Genomic DNA, 17,115 nt, shown 5'->3' with positions numbered 1-17,115 from the left:
ACAGCTGTAAAAAGTTTATAAAAAGTTCTTCCTGCCATTGTTATTTTCTTACATCACTCATAAGCCTGAAAATACTCTTAAGACATTAAGCTGCAGGTTGATGGTGTTGGCAGCTGGGTGATGCTATAAAAATTACAGTTCCTTTAAATGTTTCTGTCTTCTAATTAGTATCACCTAAGTCTTGTTTCAGTTTTATGCCCACACACATGCCCTCCTGACTGGAGTCATCCTTCCTGTCATGGTTACTTGTGCAGAGTCCTTGGTAAGTTTGAATCAGGTTTTAAGATTTATTGATCTGGCCTTGTCCATTCTGTGGTGTGTTCTTTGACTTAATTTAATGACCATAAAGCATTCAGGCATGTTAGCATGAAGGGTGCACTGGAAAGAAATAAGTAATTGGTTGATTGATTGATTGATTGATTATGTACAGACAATGTTCTCTTCATAATTAACAATGAAGCTAGTTTTCTATTACACACATTTGTGTCTTCCTGGGCGCACAGATCTTAACTAAAAGTAAAAAAGTCTACCTGCAGGTATGAATTAGATGTGGAAGCAGTTATACTCTTGTGTAAGGATTAAAATTGTCTGTTTTAAAGATACATGCAAATAAAAATGAAATGCAATCCAGAGGAGAAGGTTCAAAGCACAAACAGGATGTCCCTTCTCCAGCTCTCTAAGACAGTTTTCACATCACCACACTTGGATAGCCCTGGGAAGAACTGAATTCATATTGTTGCCTGCTTTTGTAAGTCACAAATAATGTTTTCTCTTTATAACTGTGTGTGTTTTTGTGTGTGTGTGCACCCTGTGCCAGAGGTACAGCAGTCACATGAAAACACCGAGCTCAGAAGCTACTGAGTGGTTGTAACAGGAGGATAGCTAGAAACAACATGAAATCAGCTCCTGAATATGTTGAAATGTACCAAAGAACAAAAGGCAGCCTAAGCAAAAAAACCCAAACAAACCAGAAAACAACGAAAACCAACCACAATGACAGGGTGCTCATTCAAGCAGATTATGCTGGTATTGGCAATACACAAGCTAAATACATGCACTTTGAACCTTTTTCAATTTATTACATGAAGTACAGGGTGACAAATATTATTGGCATTTAAATTATTACTTCTGGGCAAATAAGTTAGAACCTTGCTGAAACGACTGGGGCAATTCACACACAATTTCGACCTATGCTCTCACCTCTCTAGAGAACAGTTTATTTGTTACACATACTTCCCATTCTGGAAGTTTTCTTCACAATTAGAACAGCCAGAGATGAAACCCACTTTCATTTTTCTACATGACAAGTGAAATTCCAGAGAATAGGTAGGTAGCTCTCAAAGAGATTTTGCAGGATTACATGAGTATGCAGTGTCTGTTTCCAAGCCCTAGACTATATTAATCACATGCTTTCAGTACCTTTGTTGGATTGTCTATAAATTTAGAAAGGTCGTGGATATTGTGTTTTCACATTATAGTGTCTATATTGAATGTATTCTAGCTACACCCTTTAATGAAAGGCAGGCAATGCAACATAACCTCCCCAAATAAAACTTTTTGTCTCATAATTCACTTAGCTCTCCACCACAGCTAATGTGTAAGCGTTTCTCAAGGAGCTGTAAAGGAAGGAAATGGTGCTAAACTCCTTTTAAAATTATCCAGTCAAGCTAGTGCTGCATGCAATAAATCACATTGTCCTGAAATTCCTAGATGGGGGAAATGGGCCATGGCCCCACAGCTATCAGTATTACAATGCACAATGCAGCTCTTACAGTAGGAATAACGTATTTCTGGCACATTTCCACTTCCTTCAAACTTGCTTGTACCACACTGAATTCCCAATCCAGCACCGATGTCATTTTATCATCGGTGTCCCACTAATGTCTCTCACTCTTTCCATTTCTACCAGTCCCCTTCACATTTTTCACAGACTTATAACTTCTTTATATCTCCTTTCTTCCCACAGATGTTGCCTCCTAACCTTTTCCCAGACATTGATACATCTAAACAAATTAATATTTTGCATTGGCCTCTTTGGTTTACATTTGTATCTTCCTGTCTCTGACCACTGTAGGTTCCCTTCTCAATTTGTCTATTGTCTTCAGATCTGTTTTTGAACATTTATCTCCTAGCTCTCTGACTTTCATCATTTTCTTATTTCTTACTTCAAGCAGATCAACATCAAATGGGTTTCTCTCTCATATATCCCTCCTTAACTTCTTTGCTTCCCCCATCCTCTGAGTTTCTACCTTGTTCAAAGGACATTAAGGAAACAGAGCAGTAGAAATAGGAGGATGGCTGTGGAAAAATGCAGGACTTAATGTGACAGAGAGATTGAGAACTAAGATGGCAGATGAAATTCAAGGCTAATAAATGTAAAACATTACAAATAAGAAAACTTAACATATAAAATTATGATCTCACAGCTGACCATTGCCATCCAACAAGATTTGGTGTATAAAATAAATAGTTCTATGAAAACATCACTCTGGTGCTCAGCAACAGCCAAAAGAACTACCAGACTGTTAGCTGTCAATAGGGAAGGAACAGAAAAGAGAAAAAAAAGGTCAGTATACCATAGGAGAAATCCATGTCACACCTGCACCCTAGATACTGTGTGAGGATTTGGTCCCTCGTCTCAAACATGACAAAGCAGAACTAGGAAGGGTTCAGAGACGAATGGCCAGGACAATGAAGAGACATGGGGGCAGCCCCTATATGAGGAATAAGTAATTCAGGTGAAAAACCAGAGAATTAAGGATGGGACAGAACGACTGAAGGGGGGTAAAATCTCGTGGGACATGTAGATACTAAACAGACACTAGACTGGCATTGAAGCATAGTGGGCAGAGGGATCAGAACAGGCACAAAGAAGATGGCTTAGCATTTTGTGTGCAGTCACTTGTGGGACTTCCTGCTACAAGAGGTGACAGAGGCTAGTGGGTATGAGGCTATAGTGGTTATAACTCAAAAATTACTAGGCACTTACATAGAAGGAAAACCTATTAAGGGCTATTAAATACAAAAATATCACACCTGGCTTAGGAGGTCCTTGAGTTGCAAATGATTAGAAGCTGGAAGATCATGCTGGGGAAATAACACTTTTATCACTGTATATATTCTTCCCTAGGTATTCGCTGTTGTTCTCTATCAGAGACAGGATATTGAGCCAGATGGACCTTTGGTCTGACCCCATACGGCCTTTCTTATGTTCTTGTGTTTATATTCTTAAATGACCGTATGGATGCTCCTTTCACTTTCACCTTCCACTATACAATGCCAAAAAACCCCTCCTCCCTACAGCAGCAAACTGAGAGGGAGAAAAAATATCAGTCCCAGCACATCTTTGGTGAAAAATCCTTCCTAGATAAATTTGGGTACTTATTTACTCTTTTAATCTACTGTCAGACTGGTGTCATTGCTGAAAAACCATTCACTCTGCAGCTCTGGTCACCTGAAACAATCTGTGCAGACCTCTCCCCTTTCAGCAATTTCTTATCTCCTTCTAAATTCTCATCTTAAAACCTGACTTTCTAGCCTGCCTTCAACCCCTCCATTTCTGTCTCTCCTGGTTATTGGTCTTATGACTGAATGCTTTAATATTTTCACCATGCAAGGTCTTTATGTCACTGTTTCATGTAATTTATACCTGTGAGCTGGAGCCTTTCCCATCTTGCTTTCAAGCGCTGGCCATATACTGCACGGAGTCCAAAATGATCCCCACCCCCTTATTGCTTTGGGGGTTTGGCTTTATTAACAAGGATATAAGCAATAAGAAAATAAAGTTCAGCTATTTCTAAGGCTTCTCCCTCATGGCTGCTCAGCCAGCATCTTAGATGGCCTCTCCCCAGCAAACCATTTTTATCTCCCTTTTACACAAGTGAACTAATAAGCCACCTACCTCAATGAGTCAGCAGAACCCACTTAACCCTTTCTCACAAGGGTCAAAACTCGCTATCAGGACGGTCTGGCTCAGACTTGTTACAGAACCATATTCTGCCCCTTGGTCTTGAATAATTTATTTGTGCAGCAGCCCTAGATTAGTGTTTAAATCAAAATGCTGCCCAAACAAAGGCTGTGCTGTACAGTGCAAAATGAAACCAATTACTACATCATCTACTGCTCGTCTTTTACAGCGCGAGATGCCCCCTGCAGTACTGCAGAGGACAGGCTTGTCTGCTGGGAACATTCAGGCACAGGAAGCAAGAGAGGGATTTTTCAGAGGGAACCAGCCTTTGATAAAAAAGTAAATTCAGTGCCAGAAGGTATTGCACACTTCCACTTTGATCCATCAAAACTTAAGACCTTTTCTAGGATGAAATTAAAGCAAGCTCCAAATATGTCTATGCAGAGCAACTTTACCAGGGATGAAGGAAAGAGGAAAATGCCTATCCTAACACGCACTGCAGAAATTCAATATAAATTCTCAGAATGTGGCTCAAGGCCTGGAATTTGACTACTTTAAAAATAACAACTCACAGAAATATGCAGAAAAAGGGATGCATTGTATTATATATTACTTTATGGTAGAAGAGCATTATAAACCATAGAGCATCTCTGCATGCCTGAAACATTAGCACAACCATGTTCCTTATGTATTTCAGAAATGTAATCTGAGTTTACTTAAAAAAAAAAAAAAACAAAACAACCCACACAAGTAAGTGATTTCTCTTATTTTTTCTACCTTTGTTACTGGTTAATCACCTGATTGTGAGACTCCATTCACCTGACAATAAGTAGCTATCATTTACCCCAGTCCTAGCTGTCAAAAAGAATCATCTTTATCTTCAGAGAAGCAGGGATAATGTCTGATCAGTGAGTTATAGTTGAGAGAAATGATTCTAAGTTTAGGAAAATTGCCAGCTGCATTTTGTTATCAGTAACCATTATTTAGATAGCATTGCTGATGTGTGTAGCGCCATACAGACAGGGACAAAGAGCAGGCCCTTGCCCTGTGGAGCTTGCTGTCTGTATTACACAATTAAAATAGGGAGAGGTACTAGCATAATGGTAATGGTGAGCTCTAAGCATCACAGTGGGAGGGAGAAGAGATTACAAGAAAAAGACAAACTTCCTGTGAGAGAGTGCTACTGCATCATCCCTCCATTGTTGTTTTAGATTCAGCTCTGCCAGAGGGCTTTGTTGGTTAAAAATACAGTCCGTACAGAAGAGGGAACTGATAATTCCAGAGCCAAAGTCAGTAGAAACCAGCCTATGTGCTTGTAAGAGAGAGGTGGAGGATGTTGACTGGTGAGGATTGGGTGCTGTGGTGTGGAAAGATACACAAGTAATGCTGTGGCAAGCTGGTGGGTTGTGTCACACAAGCTCACAAGGCTCTGCAGGGCATGGAAAGACCCGAGGCTCTTAACCTGGAGTACTCAGTTACCAAGGAGGCTGAGCATCTTCCTGTGTAGCTCAGGATACAAAGAACACTTTAACTGTAAGATGCCATTTGAACCTACCACCACCTCCTAAAAAGAAGCTTCCAGGTGCCACCTTCACAGACACACAATTTCTCCTTAGGTGCACGATACCTTACACCTATGTTCTAATTAAACAATTTTATTATTAGGTCAGTTTGTGTACTGCTCTTTTCTTTCAAGGCAATCATGTTGAAAATTAATCTGACTATAAACACAGAAGCACCAATTTAGCTGAGCTGCATACATAAACTGAAGTCAATACTCAGAAACCCAGCCTACACTAACACTAATCCAAACTCTATCTCTTTAACTACATCAAAAAAAGATTTTTGGATGGCCTGAAGTTATTTGGAGGAACCAACCATACTGGAGCAGCGATGACTCCATCTAATGGAAAACAATGAATACATTCATTACTGAACTGAACTTCTAAACAGGAGGCATCTTCTTTTTTCTAGTATTCCACTTTGCTTCTGCTACTTAGTAAAGTAAAACAGAACATGTATTCCCCGGAACTGTCTTATTTCTCTAGACATTCGTAAGGCCGGTGCAGAAAATGGAGCCTACCTGGTAATATCTTCTCAGTCATATAAAGTAAAACTGATTAAGAGAAAAACATTCTTTAAGTTCTTAGAAAAGGCCTAAGGCTTGGAAGAGGCCATTGGCTTCTTCCATTTATGATCAAAAAGATCCTAGAAAAAACATGTCCAGTTTTTAACGACACTAGGAAATTGAAATAACCAAAATGGGATGTGATTGGTCTTTTGACTTGAGGTGTCACTGTTACCTGCTTTTGCTGCTGAAACATTGTCTGGCTCCTAATGGCTTCTAACATTGTGTTCTTACCTACATTGATCATTTAATACCAGCATCTTCTTTCTGACAAACCACAAACACTTGCAGAACTTGACCTCTTCCCTTCATCGCTTTTGATTAAGAAGAGAACTATCTGCAGGAAATGCCCTACAAACCACAAAGGATTATCAAAAATATAATGATGACTGAGTGATTCAGGGACTCTGTGGCTCTGCTTGTGTTCCTGTAGTCTGATCTTGGTCACTCTTCCCTTCTCCGCTGGAGCTTTGCTGTAGTTTCTTCTAGTCGGCTTCTCCAAGCAGCAATAATGGCATCATCATCCATCTCTTCTTCCTCTTCTTTACGTGTGCTTCGCCTGTACTGAGAGACCTGCCTAGATGCAAACCTTTCTTCACTTTGCTCCACTTTTGCCTCCTTCTTTCCATCCTCTTCAGACTTTGAAAAGCTTTGGGTGAACTTTCTCTTTGCTCCACATTCTGACACATCTGACCTGGCCTCCTCTTCACATGCCTCCACATGATGAGCTCTAACTCGGCTCTGTGTAGATGGTTCAGAGGATTCAGAGTCAAAGGGGGGTTCAGGTGACTGGCTGAAAACATGCAGCTCTGGGCTGTTTCCGCTGGAACTTGTCTCACTGACCCTGGACCTTGTGAACTTGTACATCTTTTTGTCTTCTTTTGCAGAAGCAGAGGAAAATCTTGACATGGTTCTCAGTGAATCTCCTGTTGACTCGTAGGAAGAACAGCTATCTAGCTCTTTTCTTTGGGATCTGCAGAATCTGTAACTGGATGTCTCAGAATCCATCTGTCTAACTTTGGATGATCTATATTTCTCTCTAGCTTTCTCAGTCTGATCGTAATATGACGGTGGTTCTCTTTCTGCTTTCAGGCCATTGAGCCACTTGGTAATATCAGTATCTACCTCTGACTTTGGTGCACCTGAGGTTGCAGGTTGACTGGACAGATCAAACACTGCATCAGTTCTGTCAAAATCTGTTTGCAAGGGACGCCTGTGGCTGTTTGTTGTACTCTCTCTGTCATCTTCTGTTTCATTTTCCTCTGCTTTGGTCACCTTTTTTTTAAATAAAGTGCTGCGTTTATTGTCTCTGATCACCTTTTCAATTTGATAGTCTGACATTTTCTCTCTCATTTCCATTTGCATCTCCTTCTCCTTCCTCCTGAGTTTCTTTAGGTCAACATCATCAGCAAAGAGGCTGTACAGCGGTTTGCTTGTCTGGGTCATCTTCAGGTTTGAAGTAGTTCCTTCTGTCCTTGCACTCACAGAGGTGTTGCAAGACAGCAACGACTGAGACTCAGCCCTGCGCAGGTCCTGAGAGGTGGCGAGGGATGAGCCACTCTGAGCACTGAGAAGAGAAACCTTGTCATCATCTGTTCGCCTGCCAAGGTCTCCTGACAGGGAGGCCATGGCGGACGATGGACGGGACAGCATCAGGATCTCATTCTGCTTTTGAGCAATGGTTTCACTGACCACGTTAGCAATCCAGTTCTGAATGCTTGCCATGGATATTGTGTCACCTGGGCCAACTGGGAGATTGGGAAGGGGTATATTTGGTGGCTGCATTGCTCCAGTACAACTCCTGGCCTGTGACAAAGATGAATGATTTGTCTGCATGCTCAGGGCAGAAGCTGCGTCGTCGGCACCACTTGCAGAAGGCGCTGAAGGCCAGAAAGCTGACAGGGGAATACTCCCACTTATTGTACTCTCTGTCTCCCAGCTGCACATGGACTGGCTTTCTTCTAAAATTTTCTTTGAACGTTCAAGGAGCTCTACACGCCTCTGCTTCTTTTTAGCTGAAGCAGAATCCTCAGTTTTGGCAAATTCCACAAATTCCTCCTTGCTGCTTTCACTGCCCACCTTCTTCTGCCGCTTCATTTTCCAAGCCTGGTAAGCAGTCAGATCAATATCTGACAAACTCTTCCCTTCTGTTTCCTCCTGACCTGCCTGGCTGCCATCCTCTGCTGGAGATGGTGCAGATGATGGTTCTAAATCCTTCTTGTGAAAGCCAAACTGGATCCTCTTGACCTTCCACCTTTCTAGAGGAGTCAACTTGTCCTTGTTCTTTTGGCAGAAATTGTAGAAGGAGCTACAGGAGGAGTCTGAAAGCACACTCTCCTCATCCACATCCCTCTCCTTTCTTCCCATTTCTGGGGATTGTCTCTCCCCACAGGTTCTATTCCTAGAATGATACCTCTGAGCAGCTTCTTTCTCAATCTCCAGAAGCCTCTGATTCCACATGTCCCAGGTACTCTCAGAAGACATGGAGTCTGTGCGGCTCCTCCTCATCCTGCTAAAGCTACTGGCTTCCAGCTGCTTTTTTAGGGTTCGGATCTCAAAACTGCTCACACTCTCAACATCACTGAATTCACCTGATGGGTAAGGTCTTCCTCCCATGCTGCATTCACCATCCTCCTCCCTGGCGGTACCCGCCATCTGGTATTTCTCATTTCTGCGCTGCCAATCATGGATCCTCCGTTCCACATCCTCATCAGATTGTTCCTCTTCCTGATCCAGATGCTTTGGAGATGTTCTTCTTTCATGGTGAACTCCTGCTTCCTTTGCAGATAGGCCTTGTTTCCTCCTCCATTCTTCATACAATTGTTCCTCTTCCTCCTCAGTGATCAGGGTGGAGTGTTTGGAAACCCAGCTAGTTTTTTCCACAGATGAAGAGCTCATAAAACTACCCAGAATGCTGCTGGTGTCCTCTTCTTCTACTGTGATGGAGTGGGCTTTGGCTCCCTTGATGCTCCCTGAGTCCCCAGCTCCAGACAGCCGTGAAGAAGTCCCTGCACGGGGAAGAGGACTTTGGCTTGGAGTCACGTCCTCATCTCCAGAACGCTCCAGCTCTCGCTCCTCCAAGAGCTGCTCATTGAGCTCCCGCAGCTGCTTCAGGAAGCCGTCGTTGGGGTAGATGGCACGCTTCTTCCTCAGGGTCATCAGAGCCTCCAGAACAGTCATGTGGTGGTAGATCATCAGGTAGGCAGCCACCAGCACAGCTGAGCGGCTGATCCCCATCTCACTGCTGACAAGGATTCTGCCTACAGACAGTGAATATGAAAGGCATCAGCTATTTCCAATAGCAGACATCCAATAGCAGGATGCTCTGGTATGTAGCACAAAAGCATACTCTGCATAGTGTTAAAAACTACACCGATTATATGTTTCAGAGACTGAAACCAACACTAAATATTCACTAGCTTTACCTTAATAAAAATCTGGATACATACGAATAAAATCACATTAGTCTCAAAAACTGTGGGCAGGCACATTTCTAAACAATCTAAATAGTATTTGTATTTTTGCCTACACACTTCACTTACTCAAATAGTCAAAAAGCTTATAATAGGTACTAGAAAGGCAAGTGAGATATTCTTGACTTGCTGGCTGACATAGGGCCAGACATTTAAGCTTTCCATGCTTTTTTCTCATTATGTAAAAAGTGAGATATTAGCATCAGCCTTCAGGAGAGTATTGGGAAGATAAGCAAGTAACTTATTTTCTCTATAAGGTACATTATAGGACTTAAATAACAATTTCATATTAATTTAATAGTATTTTTGCCAGAATCTAGATCGGTTTTGTAAGGTACCCTCAAACAATTACATTGAAGACTGGCTGGAGGCCAAAGTCCTGTTATATCTTACAAGAACAGAACCAAGCAACTATCAGAAAAGAGCTGATTTTGACTCTGACAAACTGATCCATATGCTTCAAACTACGGGGACCACTATCTTGCACCAGTAACTGTATACACAAGAATCAAAACTGAGGATCTGTTTTATTTTATAGCATTTACTACCTCTTGCAGAAAACCAAGTTTTGGCACAGACAAATTGTTTGGGGTTTAAGTTACTTGTATGGCAAATTACAGCAAAAGAAAAGCTTGTAAATACGAAGAGTGTAAATGAGGCTTTGCTAGCTTGCAAACAACTGAAATTACTGCTTCTAAATGTGTGATAAACTCCAGTTTAATCAATCTGTTTGCACTGAAACTTAATGAAGCAAATTTAAGCATCATCTTTCTAACCGCTGATATGTTACCACAAGAGGTTTACCTAATGAACCTCTTCCTACAATCCTGAAATCTCTTTAATACCTTAGCACCAGAAGTCTTGCTTGCCTTCCAAGTGTTTTACCAGTCAGCTATGCCAATCTAACAGCTCACCAAGAGGGGGAGATCTCCTTCCTTTCCTTTCTTCCAAGGCTCGTCTGCCTTGGTGCATCCTCCTTGTGTGGTTAAGCTATTAAAACTGGCTTAACGTTCCTTGCATACTAACAAAACTTTACACTTTTCCTACTGTCACTACTGCTAGGAGGTGATCCGTTGCCTCTCTACAGAAATGAGATTAATTGGCAATTTATATGAAGAATATCAGTGATATCACAGACCCTGGTGCTTCTTTCAATACTGAACTGCAAAAAAATATTTCTAACTGTCCACTGAATTTGCAACAAAATGACCAGTGTGCACTGGAAGGCCACAGAATAACAGTTGCCATGGAATTGAAGTCCAGCAAATCTGACAGCAGCCTGGGTGTAGACACCAGAGGTTCAAATCAGCCACTTGGATTGTCCTAGTAAATCAGCCTGGTTTTTTGCATCATGGCGAAACTGAAACCGTGCAGGGTACAGGAATATACTTATCTCTCTATATATAGTATTATAAAGTATCAATATTTTTAAAAAATGTATTAGAGCAGGGATTCTACTCTTTGCTATAGTCAGGTTTTTTCAAATCAGCTGCAGGAGCTGACTTGCAGCCACTTTGAACCTGAAGCCATGGGGCTTGCTGGGCTGCCTCCCCTTATCAGTTTTCTCCCTCCTGTTTTGAATGAGACTGGGCAGAAACGGGAAGGGGGTTCACTGTCGTGCAGAGGGCAAAGGCTCTGCCTTCTACCCCATTACAAATGTGGCATATCAGCTGTTTATCAGAGTAAGGTTTTTCCCTGTTAATTCCCAAGCAACCTGGAATCACTTCTATCTTCTCCTCTTACCTCTGTAAGTCAGCAGGGCTTCATCAAGGAACTCTGCAGCTGGGCGGAAGTGTTTGGAGATATCTGTATCTGGAAAATCATCCACTTCAATGCCCAGGTACTGGATATTGAGACCATTGTAGAAACTTGCTCCTGTGTAGACACCTGTGCCATGAGCTGCATTCAGGACATGGGTGATCCCCAGTCTCTTCAAACGGCTTTTGTTCACTGCAACACTTCTGCAGAAAAGGAAAAAACACGTTAGATATCAGTGCTCCTATTTTAGGTGGGAAAACAGTTGCATGCTACCAGGTCTACATAACACCCAGTCCATGCAACTCATTGAGCATGAGGCACCACTCAGACCTTAATGTCCTTTGAGAGTTCTACAGGTATCCCTTTCCAATACCCACTGTAAGAAGAAAACAAGAAGCATGCATTCGCCTGTGAGCCATATGCTCTGTTTCCACTGCAGCGTGGTTTGAAACTCATACTGCCATCCTAGGTTCAGGCCATGTACTTATTTATCAATTTTTACCACTCCAGAATTCATGCTTTACTCTATATCCCCTTCTAATTCTGTCTGGTCACTTACAAAGATATCTCATATAGCTGAAAAAAGGTACAGGAGACCTAATCATGTTTACTTGACATTTGCTTCAGCATTACCTTTTAAACTCCCTTTTACATAACAAAGACATAAGTTCAATTTTTAGGGCCAAATTCCAATCAGAACAGTGGAATTTATGCTTATTTGTCTTTTCCTCTCCTAAACTGTTGAAGCATCTAAACAGCATAGGAAAGCTGCTGATTCTATTCCAGAAGTATTTACTTTCCAGTGCATAGAGATTTCTGTGAGCACACTCTGAAAAACACTTTAGGGCTCTCTAGGGATGAAAGGTATTAGATGCATGTAATACATGTTATGCCTTCAATGGTTCCATTTGACCCTTTACTGGGAATCTCGTGCAACTTGATGACAGAAGTCGACACTCACTTTTCTGCTATGAAGACATTAGGCCAGACTTCATCCACAGCGTCCCTGGGGGTCTCCAGCCTGTCCTTCATGAGTGCCCTCTGCAAGTCCATCACACACGGCGTGTTAAACAAGCTGGTGTCATCAATCTTCTCCTTAACTCGGTTGTACAGGTCTTCCACCATCAGCTGCTGCGCAGACTCCAACATCCTGTGACACACCGAGTCCACCCTGATGTCCTTTGTCTTCAGCTCTGGAATAAACTGACATTGTAACTAAAAGCACACAAAAACACTGCAAATGTATGAGCAATCATTACTTGTGCCTGGGACAGGCCTTGTGGCTTTTCTTCCCCAGAAATACCACCCTGTTCTGTCTGCAATGTGGGCAGGTACGTGTTCACCGAGAAACTGCCTCAGGGTAATCAGCAATGAGAAGGGCACATTGCATCAGCCCCACACTGGCCAAAGGCCTGGGAGTTAAGGGCACCCTTTTTCCAGGCCCAGGAGAGTGCAGCTGCTGCCTATGCCTTCCTGAAGAGGGGAAGTGGAGAGGGAGCTGCTGGGCTCTTCTCCCTGGTATCCAGTGATTAGACATGTGGGAATGGTTAAAAGCTGAGCTGGGGAGATTCAGACTCGACATAGAGAACCACTTTTTCTCTAAGAGGGTGGTCAAGCACTGGAACTGGCTTCCTAGGGAGGTGGTTAATGCCCCATCCTTGACAGTGTTTAAGAGATGTTGGACAGTGCCTTAATAACATGATTTAACTTTTGGTCAGCCTTGATAGTTGGACTTAGGTGATCACGTTTGTCCTTTAAACTGAAATACTCCATTTTGTTCTGTTCTATTCCATTCTACTCTAATTTAGTTTGTTGCAGCAAGCAACCAGCACTCAAACTTTTACACCTGCAGTACACAATTCTGCCACAGATTGGTTGCACAGCTTCAAGGGAAGTCACCAAACCTTTCTGTAAGTTTTTCTTTCTTTCTCTACTTCAGATGGAGTTTTCTCATAAAGGCTTTTTTATAATTTAGGATCTGTAGATGAGAAAAGCAAAACAAGTGCAACTTCAGGTCTCTGTAACTTACATAGTCTCTTACCTTCACTGATGATTTGTTTGGCAGCCACAGCAGATGACAAATGGATTGGCTCCATGAAGATGCTCTCTGTGTCTGTGTCTGAAATCACCGAATACCTGCCAACCAACCACACTGCCAGTTAAGCAAATGCCCTCCACTGGGATCTCATCCCCAGGACTTTAGCCCTCTTCACCCATTCCAGAGAGGAACTGCAGGGAGCTGGAGCAGGGAGGATTCTTTAATTGCAGAAGGAAGTCCCAGCTCTCCTCCCACATCTCATTCCCACCCTGATCTCTAGCATGGCACTACAGGCTTCAAAGATGCCTTGGCATGAAGTGTTTGCAGGATGCAGACAGGTCCTATGGGGAGAAGCTGCAGTGGGCTGGGAGTGCAAGCAAATTGCCTCGTGGAGTTTATGGGCAGGGAAGATCAGTGTCTGGTTTGAGACTGGGAGGGGGATGGATGACAAGAAATAGTCTCACAAGTAACTTCCACTTAACATAAACATGGCTCTAACTAGAATTTTTTGAGTAATTCAAAACAGATTGTGCTAGAAAACTGTTGAGCTTTCTTTCTGCCAGTTAATTGCCTGCAAGCATCCTTTGAGTTACCACAAGCTGCAGTGCACTGAGATTGAAGCCCATGAATCTCTCCCTCAGTACTTTGTACCTTGGGCACTTCAGAGCATGAACCTGTGGTCAGTCTTTCCACTCACTCAGTGTTGTGTAACTGTGGGTCAGAAATCACTATGACACCCACAAACACATTTGAATTGTTATTTGACATAGTGTAATAAGTTTTTGTTAAGCCAAAAAGGCCACAACCTTAAAAACAAGTATATTTCTCTCTGCGTCCACCTATACAGTCCAAGAAGATTCAGTCTCTCAGTTAGACCATCTTAAAATATTTTACAGAGCTTTTTCCCCGATCTACACCCTCTACACTGCCTTCCAAATAGATGGTACAAATCACTAGGACAAGTTTGCTGCCATCACAGAAGCTGTCTGGCAATGCAAGGCTTGCAGACTGTTTTTGTTTAATTAAAGCAGGAGAGGGAAGGTGATTAATATGCAGTCAGGGTGCAGCAGTGTCTGGAGAGCTGAACTGCTTTCAGGCTCCAGAATCAAAACAGAGGGCACAGCCATCGGAAACCACTTAACAGGCTCATCCAGGTCATTTAGTTGAGTTCCAGCACTTGTCAACCGTGACTGAAAGTAATCCTTTTCTAGTTCTTCAAAGGAGTTTACGAGATGAGCAAGGGGAGTCTCAGTCTCATTTACAGGAGCTGACACAAATTTGCAGCTATGCCCTGCCTTCGATTCCTTTTGCTGTAAATGTTGCCTCCAAGCTCAATAAAAAGGTAGCAGTTGGCAGTAATCTGCCACCGCAGCTTCAACATGTTTTACCTGTAGCTGCCCTGAGCATCTGTGAAACGCAGATCTGCCCAAGCCTGGGTCTTTCAAGGACCCCCTTCTGGCTGGGAAGGATCTTGCCATTTTCATCACTGTGTTTTGCCACTGACAGCAAGAAAAAAGGGAGAAAAAAAAGGAACAGGGAAGGGAAGGGAAGGGAAGGGAAGGGAAGGGAAGGGAAGGGAAGGGAAGGGAAGGGAAGGGAAGGGAAGGGAAGGGAAGGGAAGGGAAGGGAAGGGAAGGGAAGGGAAGGGAAGGGAAGGGAAGGGAAGGGAAGGGAAGGGAAGGGAAGGGAAGGGAAGGGAAGGGAATAAACTGGAGAGATGTTTCTGTTCATTTTGACTGATGAGCAGTAGGAGAGAGCTCAATACATAATTTTACAATGCATAATTTTACTTTATGTGAGCTCAGTGATCTTCCTAAACAATTTTGAAATACATGTGGCTAAATGAAATAAGTACTCAATTTTTCTGCAGCGTCCCACAGTTAGCAGGAAACATTTCATAACCTCCTACTTGTTGAGGAACACTGGGGAAGGTTCTTTTCAAACTCTATCCGTACTCCTTGCTTTCAGCTAAAGCATCTCAAAGGTTACAGAAAGCCCTGCAGAGCATTTTGCTTTAGGAAAAGAGAACAAAGGGGTGTATTTTCCTTGTGTTAGGAGAAAACACATCTAATCATGCTTGTTTTGCTTGAGGTAACTCAATTTCTGCTTGTGCTGTGACAGCCTCCTGTTCAGTGCCTGAAGCCTGTAGCTAAAGTTGGTTCTGAATCAAACCCAAATCCCAAGACCCTTGGTCTTTCTGTGACTGGCAAAGCCTAACATCAACATTCAATAAATCCACAAGTCCTTATAATGGACATAAAGATGAAGCTGAATTGGGGAAGAGTTGAAATAGCATCAGAAGTTTCAGCATAGGGGTATGAGAGGGTGAGACAGGAAAAAGGGACACGACCAGACCATAGTAATCCTTCCTGCAGTTTATCCCTGCTGCGCACTCTCCCAGCAGGGTGGATTAATTAGTGCAGGATCCCTGTCTCTGCAGGCTCTGTCTGAGCTGGCACACTGACCCCACCTCAGGGAGGGCAGGGAATCCCCGGGCTCAGCTTGGCCCAAGTGCCAGGGTGGAGGAGAGGAAGGAAGGAAAGCAGAGAATGGTAGCAGCTCCCACATGCTGCCAGGAGCTGTGGCAGTGCCTGTGGACTCACCGGCTGGGCGAGGGGCTGCGCAGGTAATGCGCTTGCACAGCCTTCACGTCCGGGCCCTCCGCCTCCTCCTCCTCCTGGGGCACCGCCGGCTCGCTGTCCAAATCTCTGCCGCTGGCCATGGCAGCTGCTGGGGATCCACTACAAGGAGCAGGGCAGCACGGAGAGCCATTACACACGGCTGCACAGGAGGCCATTCCCTGGCTCTGGGGCACAAGTGGCAGGGGGGTACAGCAGAAGGGCTCGCACACTCTGCTCTGGTGAGGAGCCCTTTCCACAAGGGCTGCACTGGCTCCTCTTCCAGGGCACCTGTCATTCCCAGGGCCTCACGCAGCTCTCTGGCTGCTGCCCAGCAAGTGCCAATGCTCTTTTGCCTGTGAGTAAGGGTGCTGGGAGGCCAGGAAGGAAGGGGTGGCAGGGCAGAAACTCTATACTCGCCTGACCGCACATGGTGGCTGGAAGGAGCTGTACACGGCCAGAGCTGGGATGGAAGGAGGGTCAGGGGCAAGAAACATGAGACCTCGTGTACCCAAAATGAAATGCTCCTAAATCTTAAGGCCAAAGGAGCTTGAAGGCTTGGGACTTTGTCCTTGTAATCCTTTGTGTGGAGGCTGCTGTTCTCACACTGGGTGTGGGAGAGCGAGGCCACCACGGCTCAGTTAGGAACATAGAAACACATGGCCCAGGCAGAGGGACTCTTGCCTCCGTGCCACAAGAGGAAGCGGCAGCTCCCACGGGCCCGGCAGCCGGGCTCAGGCCGGAGGATGGCAGCCGCGTGGTCACTCATGGGGCAGCGAGCAGGGAGAAGGGTGAGCAAGGAAAGGGAACTTACCCCTGTGCCAGATGGCTCCACTGGGGGTCCCTGCTGGCAACACAGCAAAGGAGTCCACTGAAGACAGAAGGAGCGGTACTGGGGGGGAAAGCAACCAGCTGCCCCCCTCTCACTCTCTCTACTGCTTCTTCATCGAGGGGCAGGACAACTGTTGGCACCAAACCTTTATCAGCTTTCTAAATATAGCTGTCCTGACACTGGCTGCTGGATTGCACGGGGAAGGAATTCAGTGCCTCACAGACAGCAGCTGGTCAAGCACTTAACTCCTTCCCTGCTGCGGGCTGGATCGTTTCTCAGTTGCAGGAAAGAGTCCAGAGGCAGTGAGGCTGGACCTTTGCCTGCAGAGAGCCTCCAGGCAAGGGGGATCCCATCAGGCACA

The 17,115-nt window shown here is 44.0% G+C and overlaps 1 protein-coding gene across 1 annotated transcript; it reads right to left on the bottom strand.

The window, feature by feature from the left end:
• Positions 1-1,027: 1,027 nt before the first annotated feature.
• STYXL2 (serine/threonine/tyrosine interacting like 2) lies at positions 1,028-16,842 on the bottom strand. Its single transcript, XM_084201283.1, has 6 exons — positions 16,737-16,842; positions 15,908-16,045; positions 13,308-13,402; positions 12,228-12,459; positions 11,252-11,469; positions 1,028-9,295 (listed from the first exon to the last, which is right to left on the bottom strand). The coding sequence occupies exons 2-6, from the start codon at positions 16,024-16,026 to the stop codon at positions 6,480-6,482; spliced, it is 3,480 nt and encodes a 1,159-aa protein (XP_084057409.1). The 5' UTR covers positions 16,027-16,045; positions 16,737-16,842; the 3' UTR covers positions 1,028-6,479.
• Positions 16,843-17,115: the final 273 nt, after the last annotated feature.

The sequence above is a fragment of the Fringilla coelebs genome (assembly GCF_963513975.1).
Source record: "Fringilla coelebs genome assembly, chromosome: 2".
In the NCBI taxonomy this organism is placed as follows: Eukaryota; Metazoa; Chordata; class Aves; order Passeriformes; family Fringillidae; genus Fringilla; species Fringilla coelebs.
This window is presented reverse-complemented; position numbering and strand designations above follow the sequence as displayed.

Bases quoted from the DNA above. Each gene is read 5' to 3' on its own strand.
- STYXL2 (XM_084201283.1), bottom strand. From the start codon at position 16,026: ATGGCCAGCGGCAGAGATTTGGACAGCGAGCCGGCGGTGCCCCAGGAG. The intron at 11,470-12,227 runs GTGAGTGTCGAC...CCTTTTCTGCAG, and splicing joins AATGTCTTCATAGCAGAAAA to AAGTGTTGCAGTGAACAAAA. The intron at 9,296-11,251 runs GTAAGAGGAGAA...CACTGTCTGTAG, and splicing joins AGCCCTGCTGACTTACAGAG to GCAGAATCCTTGTCAGCAGT.